A 19,441-nucleotide genomic window follows, 5' to 3' on the forward strand; every position below is an offset into this window, starting at 1 on the left:
GTAACTTGAAAGGACACTTTCTAATACATTTAAGGCACTACACAATGGCACAAAACTGTCGCCGTGCTGGACATGGCTCCCAGCAAGCTCTGTCGGCGCTCTCTCACTGAGCTTTACTCAGTCCTGGGGGCGGGTCCTGGGTACTTTTCGTTTTAGGGGTGACGATAGGGAGACTCGGTTTAGTGACTTGCGTGAGGACCACAGGTAGCAAATTGTTGAGTGTGAATTTGTGTCTGTCTGGCTCCTTAAACCCCGACATAATGGTTCCCCGCTTAATATTTACACTTCAACTGTGACTTGAGAATCGTTTTGTTGGGTCACCAAACTAATAAACAGAAAATTCCATCAGTGTTTTTTTTTTTTTAGTTACATTAAATGTACAAATGAATATAGAGTAACAAGTTGAATCAACCTCTTTACTATTGTACATTAAGTATTCCAGATCTCAGTCATGCTGTATTTCTCTCTATTTATTCTCGTCTTTCCCTACCTTTTTTCAGGAAGTTTGGCCTTTTTAAAAAAAAAAAATGGGCACTCCATAGTTCTTATTTATTTTTGGATAGTTAGTCTCCATTTTTTGTTGTTTTTACGCCTTAAATTTGCTCCCTGCGAGATTTTCTCACTACGTATTTGTTAATGGGTAGGTGAGAGAGTGGGCAAACCTGGTTTCCTTCTGCTTCCCCTACATCCCCCCCAAAAATAAGAGGCCTGACTTGTTTGAGCTTGTGCCTTTGGTACTGAGCACAGTGTATGAGACATAAAGACCCTTGATACGTGTTACCAGTTGTTAACTGCTGCCCACCTTGGGGTTGGCTGTCCCGGACAGCGGGCGGGGCTGGCGTGCACACCAGCTCTGAGGCTTGGAGAGGGAGCCTGCGTCAGCTGGTTGCTCTCTCCGAGACTAAATGTTCTCATTTGTAACATGTGGACTGTTGTGTCTGTCATGGGAGTATGAGATTTTTAATTAAGTCATTTCTAAAATTGAAAATAAAGTTAAAAATCACTGCTCACTTGTCTGAGGAAGAAACAGGGTGAAGTAATGATGTGGGAGACCTCAAGAATAGGGAGCGTGTCCTCTATATTACTAAAATGCCCCAACCTGCGAAGCAAACAGTGGGTGGGTATCAGATTCTTGATGGCAGCCTCCTCCTTCCTGGCCTGGTTCCATGCAGTTGTCTCTGCTGCCTCTCAGCTTCCTGGTCACCCGTTCACAAGTTAAGGCCTCTCCTGGCTCTGCGGTGACCTGACCTCTGCGCTGTGCCTGTCGCCCCTGACATTCCCCAGGGCTTTCCCTGTGAGCAGAAAGGCCATCCTTGGAGAGACAGTGCAAATCGAAAGGAATCTTCTTGTTTGGAGCATTGGTTGTAAAATAGTCAAAGTATAGGGTTTTGGTTTTTTTTCTCCTTGTTTTTTTTTTTCCCCTTCCCTTTACCTCCTGGGATTTTCACTGGAGCCATTTTCTTCTTTCAGGGACATTCACACCACCACCGGCAAAATCAAAAGAGCCGTGCTGCAGTTCACCCCTGCAAGCTGGACCTACGTTCGCTGGTTCGACCCCAAGTCTTCCTTTCAGCGAGTGGCTGGGATATACCTTTTCATGATCATCTGGCAGGTATGATTTCACAGGCCCAGAACTAGGGGAAAAAAATTAAAACAATTCTGGAATTTAGATGTAAATTGCTAGTTGACATTGCTTACCAGCTGAATGCTTCCTCATGAAGGCATCTTAAAATACAGATCTTTGAATTACAAATCAGAAACAGATTATAATTCCCTGAAAGAAACTCATGGTCAGCATCCATCACCCAGTGAGTAAGTCATTGGGTCGCTTTTTAGAAAGATCATTTTCAGGACCAAAGGCATAAAGTGCCAGGCTTTTTCTTATGTTCCAAAAATCAATGTGTGATTTTTAATATTGTGCCTCAGCTGTTGCCACTTTGGGTAATTTATAGAGTGCTAAAATCTGGCACCCTGGGTGCCCCGGGTCCTGCAGAGTGGTGCTGGCAGTGAGGAGAAGCTCTCGCAAGGTGATGGACGTAATTCACGCAGCCGAGGGTCCTGGGAAGGGGCCGCAAACATCTGTTTTCCGGAGACGGCCATTTTTATTGACCTTCCCGTCCCCGGGTGGTTTCACCACTCTGGGAGACTAGCCCAAGGAAACCAGCTTTCTCCTGGAGAGTCTTTCAGAATCATCAGAAATTGCACAGGGTGGGGTGAAAGTAGATTTACGGTTATTTGTGTGGAAAATGATATAATAGTTAATAAATAATAATACAAGGATAAACTCTGTGTTTTGTATACTCACAGCTGTAAACCCACTTTTGCCCTACCCTGTATTTTGAACACGTGCACAAAAGCTTCAACATAAGGCAAAATCAGCATGTGTCACTTTTAAGACAGGTAGACCTTGTATATGCACACAGAATTATAATGCCCATCTCAGTGAATGGAGTTTGTGGGTGCGGAGGTATATGTGAATAGTCAGTCACCATGGCTTGGGGGAGTCAGCATGTATACACATTGAAGTATAAATGGATTGAGATTAAGTTTGACCTTTTCAGGGCAGTGTCAGGGCAGACGCAGGTTTTCTTCTGTTACAAGAACTGAGGAGGGACTTGGGTTTGTCCTGGAGAGACAGCAGTGTGCTCCTAGAATGGCAGCACCCACGGGGCACACCTTTCCCTGCGTGTGAGCACTGTGCTGTGATCACCCTCCCCCATGTAGTTTTTCAGTCAGTGGACCATTTTTTAAAAAATTTTTAATTGTTTAATTTGCTTGTTTTTAAATATTTTATCTACTTATTTTTAGAGAGGGAAGGGAGGGGGGAGGGAGGGAGAGAGAGAGAGAGAGAGAGAGAGAGAGAGAGAGAGAGAGAGAGAGAGAGAGAAAGAGAAACATCAATGTGCGGTTGCTGGGGGTTATGGCTTGCAACCCAGGCATGTACCCTGACTGGGAATCGAACCTGCGACACTTTGGTTTGCAGCCCACACTCAATCCACTGAGCTATGCCAGCCAGGTAGTGGACCATTTCTTATTCTGTATCTTTGAAGTCGGTGTTATGGGAAAAGACATGTGTTTTATGTCACTGAAATGAACCTGCTGGTCCATACGATGAGTTCTCGAAGCAGTGACCTTTCCTAGTCTCTGCCTCCTGCTTAATCTGGAGGGGAAATGCAGGATGTAGGCTCTGAGCATTGAGCACCTGCGTCCCTGCGGAAGTCTCTTCTGTGTCTCTAAGGACTCGTAATGCAGTGAGCTGCACTGGAAGCTAACCTGGGGAAGCTAACTACTGTGCCACGTGAAACTTGGACCAACCCTTCACATCCGATTTTATGGGCAACCTTTGGTCCAGGATCTGCCAGGCCCAGCATGTGCCTGATTTGTGTAAGGCCGGACAGGTGTTCCGGGGCACGTGTTTGTTTTCTTGATTTCTGCTGTTTTCAAAGTATGTCTCTCCTGACTATCCCAGCAGATCACACACGTGACCCAAGTGACAGGCAAACCAGGAAACATGACAAATAGCTGGTGCCCCTGTGTGCTCCTCCCAGCATCCAGCCTCTCCCCTGTGACCCCATTGGCTGGTGCCGGTATTGTCCTGGCTGTTAACAAGTTTGAATAGCAACCCTTGAAAGAACCCATGAATTTTCTGAAAATGCTTTGAACACACCAATTATTTTTAGTTGTAGAGTAACCATTAAGGGAATATATGCTTATGACTTAGTCTGAAGCATCAGGTTGACTAATGCCTTCTTTTTTTTTTTTCCAGCTGACTGAGTTGAATACCTTCTTCTTGAAACATATCTTTGTGTTCCAAGCCAGTCACCCGTTAAGTTGGTGTAGAATTCTCTTTATTGGTATAATCACGGCTCCCACAGTGAGGTAATTCTGTATGAGTCTGACTGTCATTCGAGCACGTTGACCTGCTTTATAGTCTCCTGTGTAGCATAGGGAAGTCACATAAACTAGCAGACTTTCCATGAAAATATTCTAAAGAACTACACATCTGTAATACGAAGAAAAGGTTTTGCTCTCAGACCTCAGTAACAAAGTAAATAATCAAAACCACAGCATTACTTTGAAACCCCTTTATGATCTTTAGTGCTACTTTTACTTATATCCTATTAAAAGAACAACTGAGTAGCAGAGATGCTGAGGTTTTCTTTTTCATGAGATTATTGAAAAATACAAGTGTTTTCATGGTAGATATGAAATCATAAGTGATGTCACTTCTTAAAAATTTTTTCAATTACAGTCGACATTCAGTATTATTTTTTTTTCAGGTGTATAGCATAGTGGTCAGACACATAATTTACAGAGGGGTCCCCCACTAAGGCTAGTGCCCACCTGGCCCCATACACAGTTATTACACTGTTGCTGACTAGGTTCCCTGTGCTGTGCCTTACATCCCCATGACTGTTCTGTAACTGCCAGTGCGTGCTTCTTAATCCCTTCACCTTTTTCACCCAGCCTCCCAAACCCCTCCCCTTTTGGCAGCCTTCAGTGTATTCTCTGTATCTGTAAGTCTATTTCTGTTTCGTTTGTTCATTTATTTTGTTCTTTAGATTCTACGTGTAAGTGAAATCATGGTATTTGTCTTTCTCTGTCACTTAGCACAATACTCTCTAGTTCTATCCATGTTGTTGCAAATGGTAGGATTTCATACTTTTTTATGGTCAGGTGATATTCCACTATACATGTGTACCACATCTTCTTTACCCACTCATTTATTGACAGACACTTGGGTCGCTTGTGTATCTTGGCTATGTTAAATAATGCTGCAGTGAGCATAGAGGTGCATATATCTTTTCAAGTTAATGTTTTGAATTTCTTTGGATAAATACCCAAAAGTGGAATTGCTGGGTAATGAGCTAGTTCTATTTTTAATTTTTTGATGAACCTCCATACTGTTTTCCATTGGTGGCTACACCAATTTGTAATCCCACCAACAGTGCATGAGGGTTCCTTTTCTCCACATCCTCACCAACACTTGCTGCTTGTTGATTTATTGATGATGGCCTTTCTGACAGGGTTGAGGTGATGTCTTATTGTGGTTTTAGTTTGCACTTCTTTGATTGTTAGTGGCATTGAGCATCTTTTCCTGTCCGTTGACCATCTTTATGTCCTGTTCGGTTTGGAAGATGTTCCATGTGCACATGTTTTCTTAACCATTCAGCTACCCTGCATCTTTTAACTGCATCATTTAATCTATTTACATTTAAAATGATTGATAGGAACATGGTATTGCCATTTTATTGCTCAAATTTATGTTCTTTTTCCCCCCCTTCTTAAAGAAGTCTCTAATATTTCTTATAATATTGGTTTGGTGGTGATGAGCACCTTCAGCTTTTTCTTGTCTGGGAATGATGTTATTTTTACAATGAGACTTTCTTTATTAGCTGTTTTTGAGCCAATTAAGTTAATTTCCTTTTATAAAAAAAAATGCCCTTCCCGTAGTCCGGCAGGACAACTGGTATAAGCTTGGATATTCATAACCATTATTTCCCTGGATTCCTGTGGGGTCCTAGACATGAGGTGTTATTGGAGACCGTCCCTCACATAGACTGATCCCAGTGAATTTCAAAGCAAAACACTTTCATTGTTTTTTTTTTTCTACTTAGAAATGGCATTTGGGTTTTTTAAATAATATGGAGTATTGGCATTGGTTAGTAGAAGCAACAAAAAATCTCTGAACAGCTGATACAAACACAAGACTTCACAGTTATAAAAGGGTTAGCTTTTCAGAAGCTGTAGCAGGGGTGTCCAACCTTTTGGTGTCTCTGGGCCCCACTGGAAGAAGAAGAATTGTCTTGGGCCACACATTAAATACACTGCAACATGTAATCACAAAAACATTTCATAACATTTTAAATAAATTTATGATTTCATGTTGGGCCTCATGCAGACCACAGATGGGACACCCCTGCTGTAAGATGACTTACTTTATAATTTTAATGTTTTTGCAAACTTCACACGTAGAGGCCTCACTGGCTAAGGAGAGTAGGTGTTGTATTTGGTCAAGCAAACCCCTCATCTGCAGCCAGCACCTGTTCGTGTCCTCATCCATTATTACAAATGTATTTGTGACATAATATTTGGGGTGTGTATCCCCGTATCATGAATTGAACAAACCAAAGGAGACATAGCTGAGTCCTGTGGCGTTGGACCAGAAATTCCATTTCTTCTTGCTTTGAACCGAACAGGAAGGCAGCGGTTGGCAAACTGGCAGCCCCGTGACACTCTGTGGTCCCGTGACCTGGTGGAGTGGTTATCTGTCTTACGTGCTGCGTTCCATTTGCGAGACCAGAGCCTCCCTCCCTTATTTAGAATTTAATTTAATTTGAGGCCCACAATTATTTTCAGGAAAGCTTAGCAGCATTTTCTTCATAAAGATAGGACCAATCAACAATGTTAGTTTCTTGTCAGGGAAAGAAATGTCTTGTAAAACAGAATAGCAAATCACATCTGATTTATCATGAAATTTCAGTATTGTTAAACATTTCAAAACAAAACTTAGAGGCTAAAAATCCAATATTTTGACTTTTTGAGAGCTCTTCAGAATTTCTGCCAAGTGCTGTGGATTTCCACATGATTTTTTGTTTGTTTATTTAAAAATTCGCACTTTATTTCTTATGTCACTTTGAGACCGTGTCTGCGGAAGGAGATGAATGTTCCAGTTAGCAGATGGAGAAACAGCTTACAGGCTTCAGGATAAATTACACCCTCCTTGTCTGCATTTCCTTCCTTTTTGGTTAGACTTTCATATGAATCTGCTTTGAGAAAATATTTGCACAAACCTTCTTTTAATCTGATATGTAAAGTGCAGTATAAGGGGATGGATACATTAGAGCACAGGTGGCAAACACAAGGCCCACGGGCCGAATCCGGTCTCCCGCTAGCTTCTACCTGTGGCAACGTGGAGCTCTTGCTTAACTGTTAAGGAGTAGTTACATTTACACAGTCCTGAAATTACATTCGGCCCTTTGAAAGCAACTGAGAGGCTGAGGTGCCCCCTGGTAAAAATGAATTCGACACCCTTGCATTAGAGGGTAAAGCAGCTGAACTGGTAAAAGCAAATTACGTAACAAAAATGTGAAGTTAGAGGAAAACTTGAATTTCTTATCATTAGAATTCTTTAGGGTAAGGAGGCGACAGTTCGAGGATGAGCTTTTGGTATAAGTGAATCCTCTGAAATTTAATGCAAAATGATGTGTGTGTTTCATATGCCTTTATCACGGCTTTCATCAAATCTCCGAAAGAGTCTGTGGTCCCACAAAGATCGACTGCAGGTTCAGATGCAACTTCTGAAGGGATGGAGGCTCCAGCCTGTGCTGTCCTGCACAGCAGCCGCTCGCCGCCTGCGGCTGTGAGCGCTGGCCCGTGGCTGGTCCACACTGCAGTGTGCGGCAGTGCGAAATACACGCCAGGTTTTGGAGACATAGTACAAAAACAATACAAAATATTTCTCTGTGGTGCTTTCAATATATTGGGTTAAATAACATATTATAAAAATGAATTTTATCTCCTCCTTTGTACTTCTCTAACGTGACTACTGGATAATTTTAAATTGCCTTTGTAACTGTATTGTATTTCTGTTGCGTAGGTGCTTCTCTGAGCCTCTCAGCTCCATGCCACCGCCTCTTCCTTTTTGTTCTTGTCAGTGATATTCAAGGTCACTGGCATTCAGTGGCAGCAAGGTGCAGACAGGGTCCCATTCCAGTTTCTGAGAGAGTGTGTGTGTGTATATTTATATATAAATAATTTGTTTTGCCTGTTTACCCATCAGCAACCTTTGTCCTGGAGAGAGCCAGGGGAGACGGTTAATGACGGTGTAGGTAACTCAGGAATCTCCCATAGAGGGAGACTGAAGCACCCACTGGGGTTGCTTTGGCCCAGGGCTTGGGGAGCCTGTCCCTGAGCCAAGACCTCCTTTACCAATAACCTGGCTCTTTAAACCATGCCCCTCTCCCTCCAACCCAGCCCGAACTCCTGACCTCTTGCAGGAATGTTTCAGCAAACACCAGCTTCCTAGCCCCTTGAGTAGAAGTAGACCAGTCTCCTCAAGTACGTGGAACAAGGCAGGACATTCTGTGTATGCACTCCGTCACAGCAGTTTGATTCCCTGTTGGCTTGTTGGTCTTGCAGAAGCTCTCAGTGAATTCCACCTTTGTCTTTTCAGACAGTACTACGCCTACCTCACCGACACGCAGTGCAAACGCGTGGGGACACAGTGCTGGGTGTTTGGGTAAGTATCTGTTATTGGGGAGGTTTCAGACACACTGAAGCCTCTAAATTTCTTTGGTTATTTCTTAATCCTGTGTTAAGTGCCTTTCGATGCAATTTTCATATGAGGACTTGCTGATGTTTTTATGTGGCTATTTTTTTTTAAACCTTAGGTCTTTTTATTTTCTGAAGGTAAAGTACAAAATAGAGTGAATTAGATAATTACCTTACAATGCCTTTTAATGTAAGGTAGATTAATAGCTTCAAATTTAATTTTTCCAAATGCTTAATAGCTTTGTATTTTACATTTATTTTGTTTTATTTTTATTTATTTTATTTTTTATCAAGGGAATAATTTGAGTTTTTTAAATTTTTTTTATTTTTTTAAGATTTTTATTTATTTATTTTTAGAGAGGGAAGGGAGGGAGAAAGAGAGAGAGAGAGAAACATCAATGTGCGATTGCTGGGGGCCATGGCCTGCAACCCAGGCACGTGCCCTGACTGGGAATCAAACCTGTGATGCTTTGGTTCGCAGCCCGTGCTCAATCCACTGAGCTGCGCCAGCCAGGGCTGTTTCATTTTTAAATTATAGTTTCTGTTAGTGTTAGCTGTGTAGCATGGTGGTTGGACAGTCACGTAACTTGTGAAGCACTGCCCCCGACAAGTCTGGTACGTACGCTCCGGCACCACACACAGCGGTCACAGCGCTGCTGCCCACGCTCCCCACGCGTGCTCTTCATCCTTCGCCTCTCCTGTCACTGCCAGTCTGTGCTTCTCAGATCCTTCACCTCTTCACCCCCTCCCCCACACCCCTCCCGTCCGGCAGTCATCAGTTTGTTCTCTGTGTCTATGAGTCTGTTTCTATCTTGTTTGTTCCCTTATTTTGCTCTTTAGATTCCACATATACATGAAATCGTGTGGTATTTGTCTTTCTCTATCTGACTTACTTCACTTAGCGTAGTACCTTCTAGCGTAGTCCTTCCATGTTGTCACAAATGTTGAGATTTCATTCTTTTTCAAGGCCGAGTAATATTTCATCGTATGTATGTAACACATATTCTTTATCTACTCATCTGTTGATGGACACTTAGGTTGCTTCCATACTTTGGCTATTGTAGATAATGCTGCAATGAACCTAGAGATGCATATATTTTTTTCAAATTAGTCTTTTGGGTCTCTTCAGATATATTCCCAGAGATAGAATTACTAGGTCACATGTTACTTCTAGTTATAATTTTTTGAGGCAATTTCATACTGTTTTTCACAGTGGCTGCATTACTACCAACAGTGCACTAGGGTTCTCTTTTCCCCACATCCTCTCCAGCATGTATTGTTTGTTGATTTATTGATAATGGTTTATGGCTTTCATTTTTAACATTACGTTTTCTGGTTTAAGTTTAGAATAGCTAATTGGCAAATTACAGAAAGACAGTATAAAAACTACTTTTAGAAAAATATTAAGAAATCAAAAGATATCTCCCACCTAGAACTCAGATACCTTATGAAATAAATTAGATACAAAATGGTTTGTTCCGGTTTCCTCTGAATTTGATGATGAGTTTGGGACATCATTTTGTGATGGGCTTACCCACATTTTATATTACTTTCACATCAAAAAGACTCTGCAAAGCAGCTGCTTGATATATGCTAAAATACAATTTTATTGTACCAAAGAGAATTATCACATGGCCATATGGTCACAATGTATTGTCTTGTTATGGATACAAATGCTGAATCTGAATTTACAATTATTTAAGAGATGAAAGAAATCAGCCATAGGTTATCCTAATTTACATCCCTGCCATGTGGAATGTGAGAACATCTCTGGTATGCCAGTTAAGTGGTCTTTCTTTCTTTCTTTCAAGAGGGGGAGAGAGGGAGAGAAACATCAGTGTGCAAGAGATACATTGATCGGTTGCCTCTTGCATGGTGCCAACCAGGGAACCTGGCCCCTGCAACCCAGGCATGTGCCCTGACTGGGAATTGAATCTTTGAATCACAGGCCAGCGCTCAATCCACTGAGCCACACCAGCCAGGGCAGCCAGTTAAGTGGTTCTTAAACACCATTAACAATTTATCATGCTATTTAGCATTCGAGTTCTAGGGTAGGGGTGTCAAATTCATTTTCACCAGGGGCCACATCAGCCTCGTGGTTGCCTTCAAAGGGTGGAATGTAATTTTAGGACTGTATAGATGTATCCACTCCATAACAGTTACGAGAGAGCTCGGAACTGCCGCTGGATAAAACAAGGTGGAGGGCCAGGTTCAGCCCGAGGGCCTTGTGTTTGCCACGTGTGCTCTAGAGACACACGGCAAATCTGTACATGAAGTTAAGTCCCGTAGGTAGCTTAGATTGAAGACCTACTCTAGGTTCTAACTGGAGTATGAAAGCATATATTCTATGAAAACCTGTATCAGGGAAAAATTACTACTTTCAACAGATTTTTGAAAAGAATAACATTTTTCCAATTAACATATAGTACATGTACATTGATAAACAATTTAGAAAAGAAACTAAAGATAATCCAAAAAAATCAGGCACTGAGAGTTCATTGTCGCTAACGCTGCAGGGTTATTCCTTCTGAGCACTTGTGTGTCTGTGTGTGTATCCACCTCCCACAGGTTGAGGGGTTACTCAAGTTAGACTGAGGCCAGTTCCCCCGTTGCCTGAAGACAAAGGGCCATTGTCATTTGTTTCTCCTAAATTCTGTGATATAAGTAGATTTTCCTAACTAAAGTGATTTCAGCTTAAAGGGCGATAAGATGGATTAGATTTCTGTTCTTTAGTGATCTAGCAGGTGAAAGCGTTTCCACACCGACCAGATTTCTACTACACAGGCAGGCCCTGTGGAGGCACAATTGCGGAGTCATAGAAAGGAGGGAGGGGGAACTTTTCTTCTTGTCTTCCCTATTGTTTTACCCAAGGAGGTGTTCTCTCCTGCACCTGAGCTCTTTGCCACCTACCTGTTCTTTCCACACGCATTTTTCTCTTCATTTTTAATAGTTCTTGTCGAGGTCTTACTCTAACTGTGGAGTGGCTATATTTCCCACAAAACTGTATCTGTTTACCTGTTGAGAAGAAGGAGATGCCAATCAGAGAGAGGTAGTGTTACAGCGAAGTTTCTAGTCAGGCAGCTACAAGAGACAGTCCCATGGTGGGAGCAATAGCATAAAGTAGGCCAGAGTGGCAGGAAATGCAGCTGCAGAGTCGTGCCTTGTTGAAAAGTGATGCAGTGAAATGCAAAGAAGAGATCGTTTGTCTAATTTAGTGCGTTTATTGAGAATTGAGAACTCCCAGTATAGTGATATCGAGATTAATGAATCTTGAGAACTTGTAGGCCACGCTGAAAAAGAACAGAGCCCTCTTCATACATCACACCCAGCAGATCTGTCTGGGTGCGCGAACCAGAGCTGCCTCTGTCCCCCGATACAATACAGTCAGCTGGAGGGGGTGGCAGGCTCCCTGAGGCTCCGTGCGTCCCTGGCCTGGGCTCTTTGAATGTTTGCTCCTCTGGGCTATCCCTCCCCTCTGCTGTACTCCACCTCCCCATTGTCCTTCTATCAAAACAGCAAACATTTACACGTCTATTCCTTTAATAATTAGTAGCTGGTTTATAGCTTTCTTTTTACTAATTTTGGAGTAATTTCAGGCTTTAGCAAGGTGTGGCGATGTGGGGAAACTGTAGGAGTGCCTCCTGTAGTGACGTGAATTCTGCCCTTGGGGAGGTGGGGAAGGGGTGAGGTCAAACAGGACCTCTCGAAGCTCCTTTCCCACTGGTCCGCAGCTTTCTCTCCCGAAGAGGGCCCTTTTCTGTAACTGTTATACCCTCACAAAGTCTGTATTACTCACTGATGTAACTAAATACAGACTTAGAACGTGGTCTCCTGCAGTTGTGCCCAAGATCTGAGCTTGGAAGCCTTTTAGGCTTCGGTGTGCTGTGCCCGGTACAGGTAGGACGGCGTCCAGATGGGGAAGGGGACCCCGCCAGGGAGAGGGCAGTAGCGTGAAAAAGTTGGCTGCTTCTTTGTGTAGAAAGCTTCATTCCATGACTTCAGCTCTGGGGGGGTACTAGGGCTGGACCCATGGGAATGGATTCCCCCCACCTAGTGCGTGCTGGATCTTCGTCATTTCTGCCTACTACGCCCTCATTATAATTGAGCTTCTAAGCCTGAGAAAAAGAGTGAGTCTGGCTTAGAAAGAAAAGCTGTTGCTTACGTGGACCTGGAAGGAAGGTGTCCAACTTCAGCTTGAACAGGACTGAGAAACCACTTCTCCTCTCCCTGAAATTTCCTAGGTTGGGTAAGCGTGGACTGGGCCGTCCTGGGGGTCGTCGCCTTCCCCCGTGTTATCCCAATCCCGCTGGTGCCCGGCACCGTGCTTTTCGGCTGTTGCTGCTCTGCTGCCTGTTCTGTCCCAGGTCAGCTCTAGAGCAGCGAGCCCTCCCTCCACCACTTGTGGCAGCCCCGGAATCCACCAGCAGACCCCGCTGGCAAACCGGAAGCCCCCTCCGCTGGTACCCTGAGCTTACACATGCTGAGCCTGGAGCTCTCGTGCCCAGATTTCTGTAATCACCCTGCGTACTTCTAGTCCCAAGCACTGAGGAACGCCTGGCCCTGACTCTACATGAAAGTCTGCATTTCTGTCCTGTCTGTTAGCAGCGGGCTCCAAAGAGGGGGAGCTGGGCGTGTGAGTCAGCTGACCAGCCTCACCTCCAGGCAGAAACCCCTCAGGCAACCCCGAATTTTACTTGCCTTCTAAGCTTGTGAGTTCAAAGTAAAAATGGACCCAGAAGTCAAAGGCAGTAGGAGCCAGCCCTGAGGGAACTTCGTCAAACCACAGTTTGGCCAGCTAGCTCAGTTTGGCAAGGATCAGAGAGACTTTGATTTGCACTGAGTTCAGCGAGCACCCCCTCCCGCCCCCGCATGGAGGGTGAGATGGCGGTACTGTCTCAGCTGACAGGCCCCCACCCAGCCCAAGCCTTGGCCTCAGCCCTAAGGTACCGGCCTTTTGAGTCTCATACAAAGGTAAGGTTGACCTTCCAAAGGGACATTGTTCATGAGGAGTCCCTCTGGCGGCAGTGTGGTTGTTGGGTTACTGCCTCCCAGTGCCCCCCACTTCTCATGTCTCCACAGCTACTCCCTGGTCCTCTCCCTGCATTAGAAGCCTCCTCACCTTTAGTGCTCAGTTCAGCCACCAGATGGGCCATATCAAAATGTAAGTTGAATCATGTTAAACCCTCTACTCCACACCCTCAAGGGGGCCTGGCTCCCTCAGACTAAAAGCCAAGCCACAGGGAGGCCCTCAAGACCCACGTTACTCTGTGACTCGACTCTGCCGCTTCCCCTCGCTGCAGGCCCCCACACTGCCCCGACTCCCCACCCAGTCTCTGCGCAGCAGTCACCTCATTGAGATGGCCACATGCACGGGCAGTGGCTTAGCTAAGATTCCGTAGCTGTAGGAACAAAGCACATCCTGAAGTTGCTGACTGGAAAGTTCTGGTCTTCAGAGCAAACTTCAGGTCATCGTGAAGTCAGCTAGGTGGGTCCTGACCAGCACTTTCTTAAGGTGAAATAGAACAGAAAAATGTGAGCAAGGGGACAAAAGGATTCTGTGATTGTTTTGTTTCAGTGTGTGGTGTGTGCATAGGGTCACAGTAAGAAGTGTGTTTCCTGTCGAGGGTCTCAGATCACAGAAGTTTGAGAATCACAGCTTCTAGTCTGCTGGTCACATGCTTTCGAAAGGTGACTGAGTTCAGTATCTAGAAATCTCTCCTGATAAACGCTGGGTGTTCTGTCTAAGGGCAGACAGGCACTTACTTCCTGGGCTTAGCACTTTTCATTGCAGTTCCTCAAGGAGTCCCAGCTAAACATTCTTTTTGTGTTAACTCACGCATTCCCTCACGGTGCAGCCTGGAAGTAACCGAAGTCTAGCTGCCATCTAGTGTTGGCTCACAGTCTAGGCCTCAGGATCTCCGGGAACCTCAGGGGTGTGCTTGGAACCACAGGCGGCTGCCTGTGGACCTCGGCTGGAACTGGAACGCACGCTGCTGGGCTGGGGCCGGGCAGTCTTTGCAGATTCGGGCCCGCCACTCCCAGACCTGCTCTGGTTGGGGCGAGGGCGAAAGACAGTCCTAAACTCTAAAGATAGAGTTTAAGATACATTACTCTAAAGATAGAGTAAAGATACATTAGGGAGATTTTGGTTCTGGTTCCAGGCACCTTGTTGCTTAGAGCCATGCATACTTTTCATGATGGCAGTGACCATCATGTCTGCCGATGGATGGGGGACCCCCGGCCCCTTCTTCCTATCGGAGAGAGAGTGTCTGCACAAGTGCATCAGTCCCTGCCTGCAGATTCCCCCGTGAACGCAGCTCACCAAGCCGGCCTTGTCTGAAATCGGCATGTTTTCTTAAGCAGTCCTTGGGGTCGGTCACCAGCTGGGTCACCCTCCCCTCATCCGTTCTTCCCTTAAGTCCTGAACCTTAATAAAGGTTTGGTTTTTAGAACCAACATTTGTAAGTGAAAATGTAGAACGTATGAGTAGCTTTTTCTTGGTGTTTTAAAGAATAGGGCATGAAGTTTTTTTAAACATTTTTATATTTAGCAAAATTGTTTACAGATCAAGAGAGACAAAAAGTTTTGTCAGCAAACATAGGGGATGTTGAATCTGAAATTCTTTGGAGGCTGGGAGGGAATGTGATTGCCACCTTCCAGTTAGTGAAAAGACTCACTTGGCCAGCTCGGGCTCACCCTGTGTGATTGTGGAGGGCAGAGTTAGGGCCTGCAGGTAGAAGGGGGCAGATGCCAGCCTGAGACAAGGGAAAACTTCCCAACAGCCAGCGATTGAGCAGCAGAATAAGGCACCTATAAATGTAGTGAGTTTCCTGTCCTTGAGAGGGTTCCAGGAGCTGGTGACTGTCGCCCAGGTGGTAACAGCCTCTGAGTTAGAGGATACCGGGTATTTCTGGCTACGAATACATATGAGCTGAGATGTTAGTCTTGGAGGGAAGGAAGAAGTAAAAAATATTTCATTATGCCCTAACTAGTGTAGCTCAGTGGATTGAGCATGGGCTGCAAACCAGAGGATCGCCGGCCTGATTCCCAGTCAGGGCACATGCCTGGGTTGTGGGCCAGGTCCCTAGTAGGGGCCACGTGAGAGGCAACCACACATTGATGTTTCTCTCCCTCTCTTTCTCCTTCTCTTCCACTCTCTCTAAAAATAAATAAGTAAATCTTTAAAAAATATTTTATCTGGGGAGGGGTAGACTGCAAAGGATTTTTAAGGCAGTGAAACCGTATGATTCTGTAATAATAGATTACATGTCATTAGGCATTCGTCTAAACCCATTTAATGCACAATATCAAGAGTGAACCTAAAGTCTCTAAAAATTGAAAGAGGAGTGACAGTAAAATAAACATTTATTTGTTTATGTGTACACGCACACACACAATTGACCCTTGAACAACATGGGCATGAGGGACACCAACCCCTTGAAGTCACAAATTTGCATATAACTTTCAACTCCCCCTAAACTTAACCACTAATAGCCTACTGTTGACCAGAAGCTGTACGGATAACAAAAACAGATGATTAATACATATTTTGTATGTTATATGTATTTTATACTGCATTCTTACACTAAAGTAAGCTAGAGAAAAAAGTTATTAAGACAATCATAAGGAAGAGAAAATACATTTAAAATATTTATTGAAAAAAACCTGTGTATAAGCGGACCTGCGCACCTCAAACCCACATTGTTCAGGGATCAACTGTATATTATTTTTAAGGGAAGTGCAGTGGGTAGAAGAACAGTGTCATTTTGTGGGGGGCTGATGGAACTTTTCAATGGAATAATGCATATTTCTGGTAATGTGTATGCTGTGATCATATGAATTAGTATTTAACCTCTTATTCTTTGTTTAACTAGGGTCATCGGTTTCCTGGAAGCCATTGTTTGCATAAAATTTGGACAAGATCTCTTCTCTAAAACCCAGATACTCTATGTTATGCTTTGGCTTCTTTGCGTGGTAAGTCATTACTTTTTTACCCAGAGGGTTAGCTCAACTCCCCATGGTGTCTTTAAAAAAAGTAAACGAAAGAACTCTGTTGTGCACCAAGGTTCCTTAGAAAGTCATAGCCAGGGCATTCTACTTGTAATAGCCTGAGAATGGTCACCAGTCTGAAGTTTAAGAATAGGCACGTAGCCACGGGAAATGGAGAAGCCAAAGAACATACACACATGAGCCATGGACATGAACAAAGGTGCCGGGACTCCTTCAGGGAGTGGGGGGTGCTGGGTGGAGGGGGGCAGATGGGGAAAAATCAAGACAACTGTGATAGCATAATCAATTAAATATAATTTAAAAAGAGTAAACACGTAAAACCACATGGCATCCAAAATGGGTCACCTTCACTGCGTCTGGTCAGAAGCCCTCAGCAGGTGCATTTATTTCACATACAGGAATTCACCTCCACACGCTGAGAGTTTCAGGCCTGCTGTGAGGTGACAAGGACAGTTATACAGTGCCCAGGAAATGCACATCACTGTGCAAGCACTTATGTGCAAGATGACAGACTGTAGTTTATAGGCCATGTGAGTTGTTTTCAAAGGTAATCAGACCGCACAGCTTCTGCCCCGCCAGCCCACTTGCTAGGCCAGGCCCGTGGTGGGGGGGAGCTTCCTCCCTGAAGGGCAGAGCACCGGGGACCCTCCCCTCCCCTTCACGAAGAAGTGAGGTCTTGCCTAGCTTACCCATTCTGTGACTGCCCTCCTTAATTTGGTTGTTTTTTTATTTGGGAAAAAAAGCCTTACTTTACATTTAAGCTTAGGGTTCTTATTGACTTTGTCCAGAAAAGTAATCTGAGCTTTCTTTATAAATATTGAAAATGTCTAATATATTTGGAAGTAGGTAGAGTAGATAACCCCTCATGTACCCAGTGTCCAGTTTCAACAGTTATCAACCTGTGCCGGTCTTGTTTCCTTGTATTTCCCACTCACTGTCTTCACCCTGAATTACTGTGAAACAGATCCACCTGCAGTATTTCGAGATGTATGTCTAAAAGATAATACTGATTCTTTTTGTTTGTTTAATACAACCAGCTACCATTATCATGCCTGAAAAAGAATTAATAATAATTCCTTAACACTATCAAATATTTAATTAATATTCAAATTACTAACATGTTTTAAAATTTTCTATTTTTTTTTCAGTGTATTTGAAACCATACCCACTTTCTACAATTGTTGGCTTGCCTTTTACATCTCTTTCAATTTATAATTCCCTTCTGTCCCTAGCTCTCTCACCTTTGCAATCCATTTGTTGAAGAAACCAGTTCTTTTGTCCTGTAGATTTTCTCATAGTCTGGATTTATTTTACTGATTTCATCCTATAACGTAACAGATTTCTTTGTCCTCTGTATTTTCTATAAATCGGTAGCTGTATCTAGAGGCTTAATCAGATTCAAGTCTACTTTTTTTTTTGGCAGGACTAAACTTTCTATTTTTAAAGTGTTTTTTATTGCCTTTCATGGCATCTATTTTTGGCATTGCTTGTGAGAAGCCCTCCCTGTGCCAGGGCGCCAGGGGCCTGTTCTCCCTGTTTCATCTCGAACAACAAAAGGGAATAATGATTTGCTTTGTACCGAAACTGCAGAGTTCATGCTTGTGTGTTCTTTCTCTGCCCCAGTAGGACTGGGGCAAGGATTGGTGCGGGAGGTGTGTGAGATGTGCCTGGAGATTGTAACAAGCATTGGTTATGTGGCTGTCTCCAGCTTGTGCACCGCAGGTGTGTGGACTGTAGCGTGATCTACAGCCGTCACCTGGGACACAGTTAGAGGCCACACTGGACCTGAGGACAGCCCCTGGAGAGCAGGGCTTGGAAGGCAAGTAGGAACCCCCTAGTGGGTATGATCAGTTACAAGTGCCGTGGAAGGGCCTGGCCCGATGATGAGGCCATTGGCTGCAATGGTTGGGGCCTCCACTGCCTGGCACGCTGGCCAGTTGAGGGAGAAGAATGCAGACAGGGTCCTCATGCTTTTGTGTTCGTGGCCTCTGTTAAAGATCAGGCTTGATCTCAGACTCGGGAGCAGGCGAACTTCACGCAGTAGGGGAGTGTCACACGTTACGTTCTCCACCCTCCCACGTTACTCAGAGGAACAAACCGCTAATTACCCCGTTGCTGGGTAAGAGAACACATCCGGGATGTCAGATTAACGTGGGAGCAAAGACCCAAATGCTGGTTAACAAGCCTTTCCAGCGGCGGTTGTCGGGTCGGTTTTGGTAAATTTGGAGGCACATTATTGCGATGTGGAGGCCAGCCCGGTGTTACACCCTCGCTGCTGCCACAGCCTTGGCTCTCGTCCCACACACTTTTTTCTCCCCCCACCCCCTTTCTTTAAACAAAGTCTGTACAATAGCTGTTTTAAATTTAGTGCTTGCCATTTTAACTGAGTACGTGCCTAGATTCCCACAGGTGTGATTGCAAACCCCATATTACAAGCTTTTGTCTCCTGGGACAAGTGTGAAATGGGCCTTTTGTGCCCAGGTGAAGTGGTTTGCTTGGCAGTCACAGCAGGGTCTTCTTGTGGTGATTGAGATGATAAGCCCCCCTCCAGCCAGTGTCGGCCTGTCCCCTTCACAGCTGCCTGCCCTCTGCTGGGAGGAATTCAAAGGACAGCCCAGGCCTGAGGGCTCTCACTGGTCTTCCTGAAGTGACCTGACTCTGGCCAGCCTCCCCACGCCCAACACACAGCTAGTGCCTAGTTAGCGGAGGCGGGAACCATCCTCATCAACCTCCCCCTCCTAGTGAAACCTAGGACGGTCTAGGGTTTTGCTCCTTGTGAAGGATGAAACACACACATAGGTGAACACAGCAAATCCTCTTTCCAGGCCGCGAAGATGGCAAATGTGGGTGGTGTGTGTGAGGAATTCTAGGAATTTGGGCGTGTACTACAGTGTGGTAAAAATGAGACTAGCTTTTACTTTATAATTTTAGTATATTCATTCATTACCTAATTTTTTGGGGGGGATGGGATATGGGCTTCTTTTTAAAAAAATGTCTAGTGCATAGATGGATGCCAGTTTGCATATGGATTTAATGTGAAGTGAAGTAGTGTGACCGTACAGCCACATGGGGCTCTGGGGCCCACTGCTGGTGAACTCCGGAGGCAGAAGTTTGGTGAAAAAGGAAAGGTGGGGTTTATTTAAAGGCGATACAATTT

The 19,441-nt window shown here is 44.4% G+C and overlaps 1 protein-coding gene across 1 annotated transcript in view; it reads left to right on the plus strand.

Moving 5' to 3' along the window:
* PTDSS1 (phosphatidylserine synthase 1) overlaps window positions 1-19,441 on the plus strand; it is a 65,279-nt gene that overhangs the window by 39,214 nt on the left and 6,624 nt on the right. The window contains exons 7-10 of the mRNA XM_045861081.1: window positions 1,471-1,612; window positions 3,767-3,879; window positions 8,177-8,242; window positions 16,149-16,248. Of these exons, the coding sequence (XP_045717037.1) occupies window positions 1,471-1,612; window positions 3,767-3,879; window positions 8,177-8,242; window positions 16,149-16,248 (421 nt within the window). The remainder of the gene's footprint in view (window positions 1-1,470; window positions 1,613-3,766; window positions 3,880-8,176; window positions 8,243-16,148; window positions 16,249-19,441) is intronic.

This window comes from Phyllostomus hastatus, unplaced genomic scaffold (assembly GCF_019186645.2).
Source record: "Phyllostomus hastatus isolate PE091 unplaced genomic scaffold, TTU_PhHast_1.1 phas_scaffold_21, whole genome shotgun sequence".
In the NCBI taxonomy this organism is placed as follows: domain Eukaryota; kingdom Metazoa; phylum Chordata; class Mammalia; order Chiroptera; family Phyllostomidae; genus Phyllostomus; species Phyllostomus hastatus.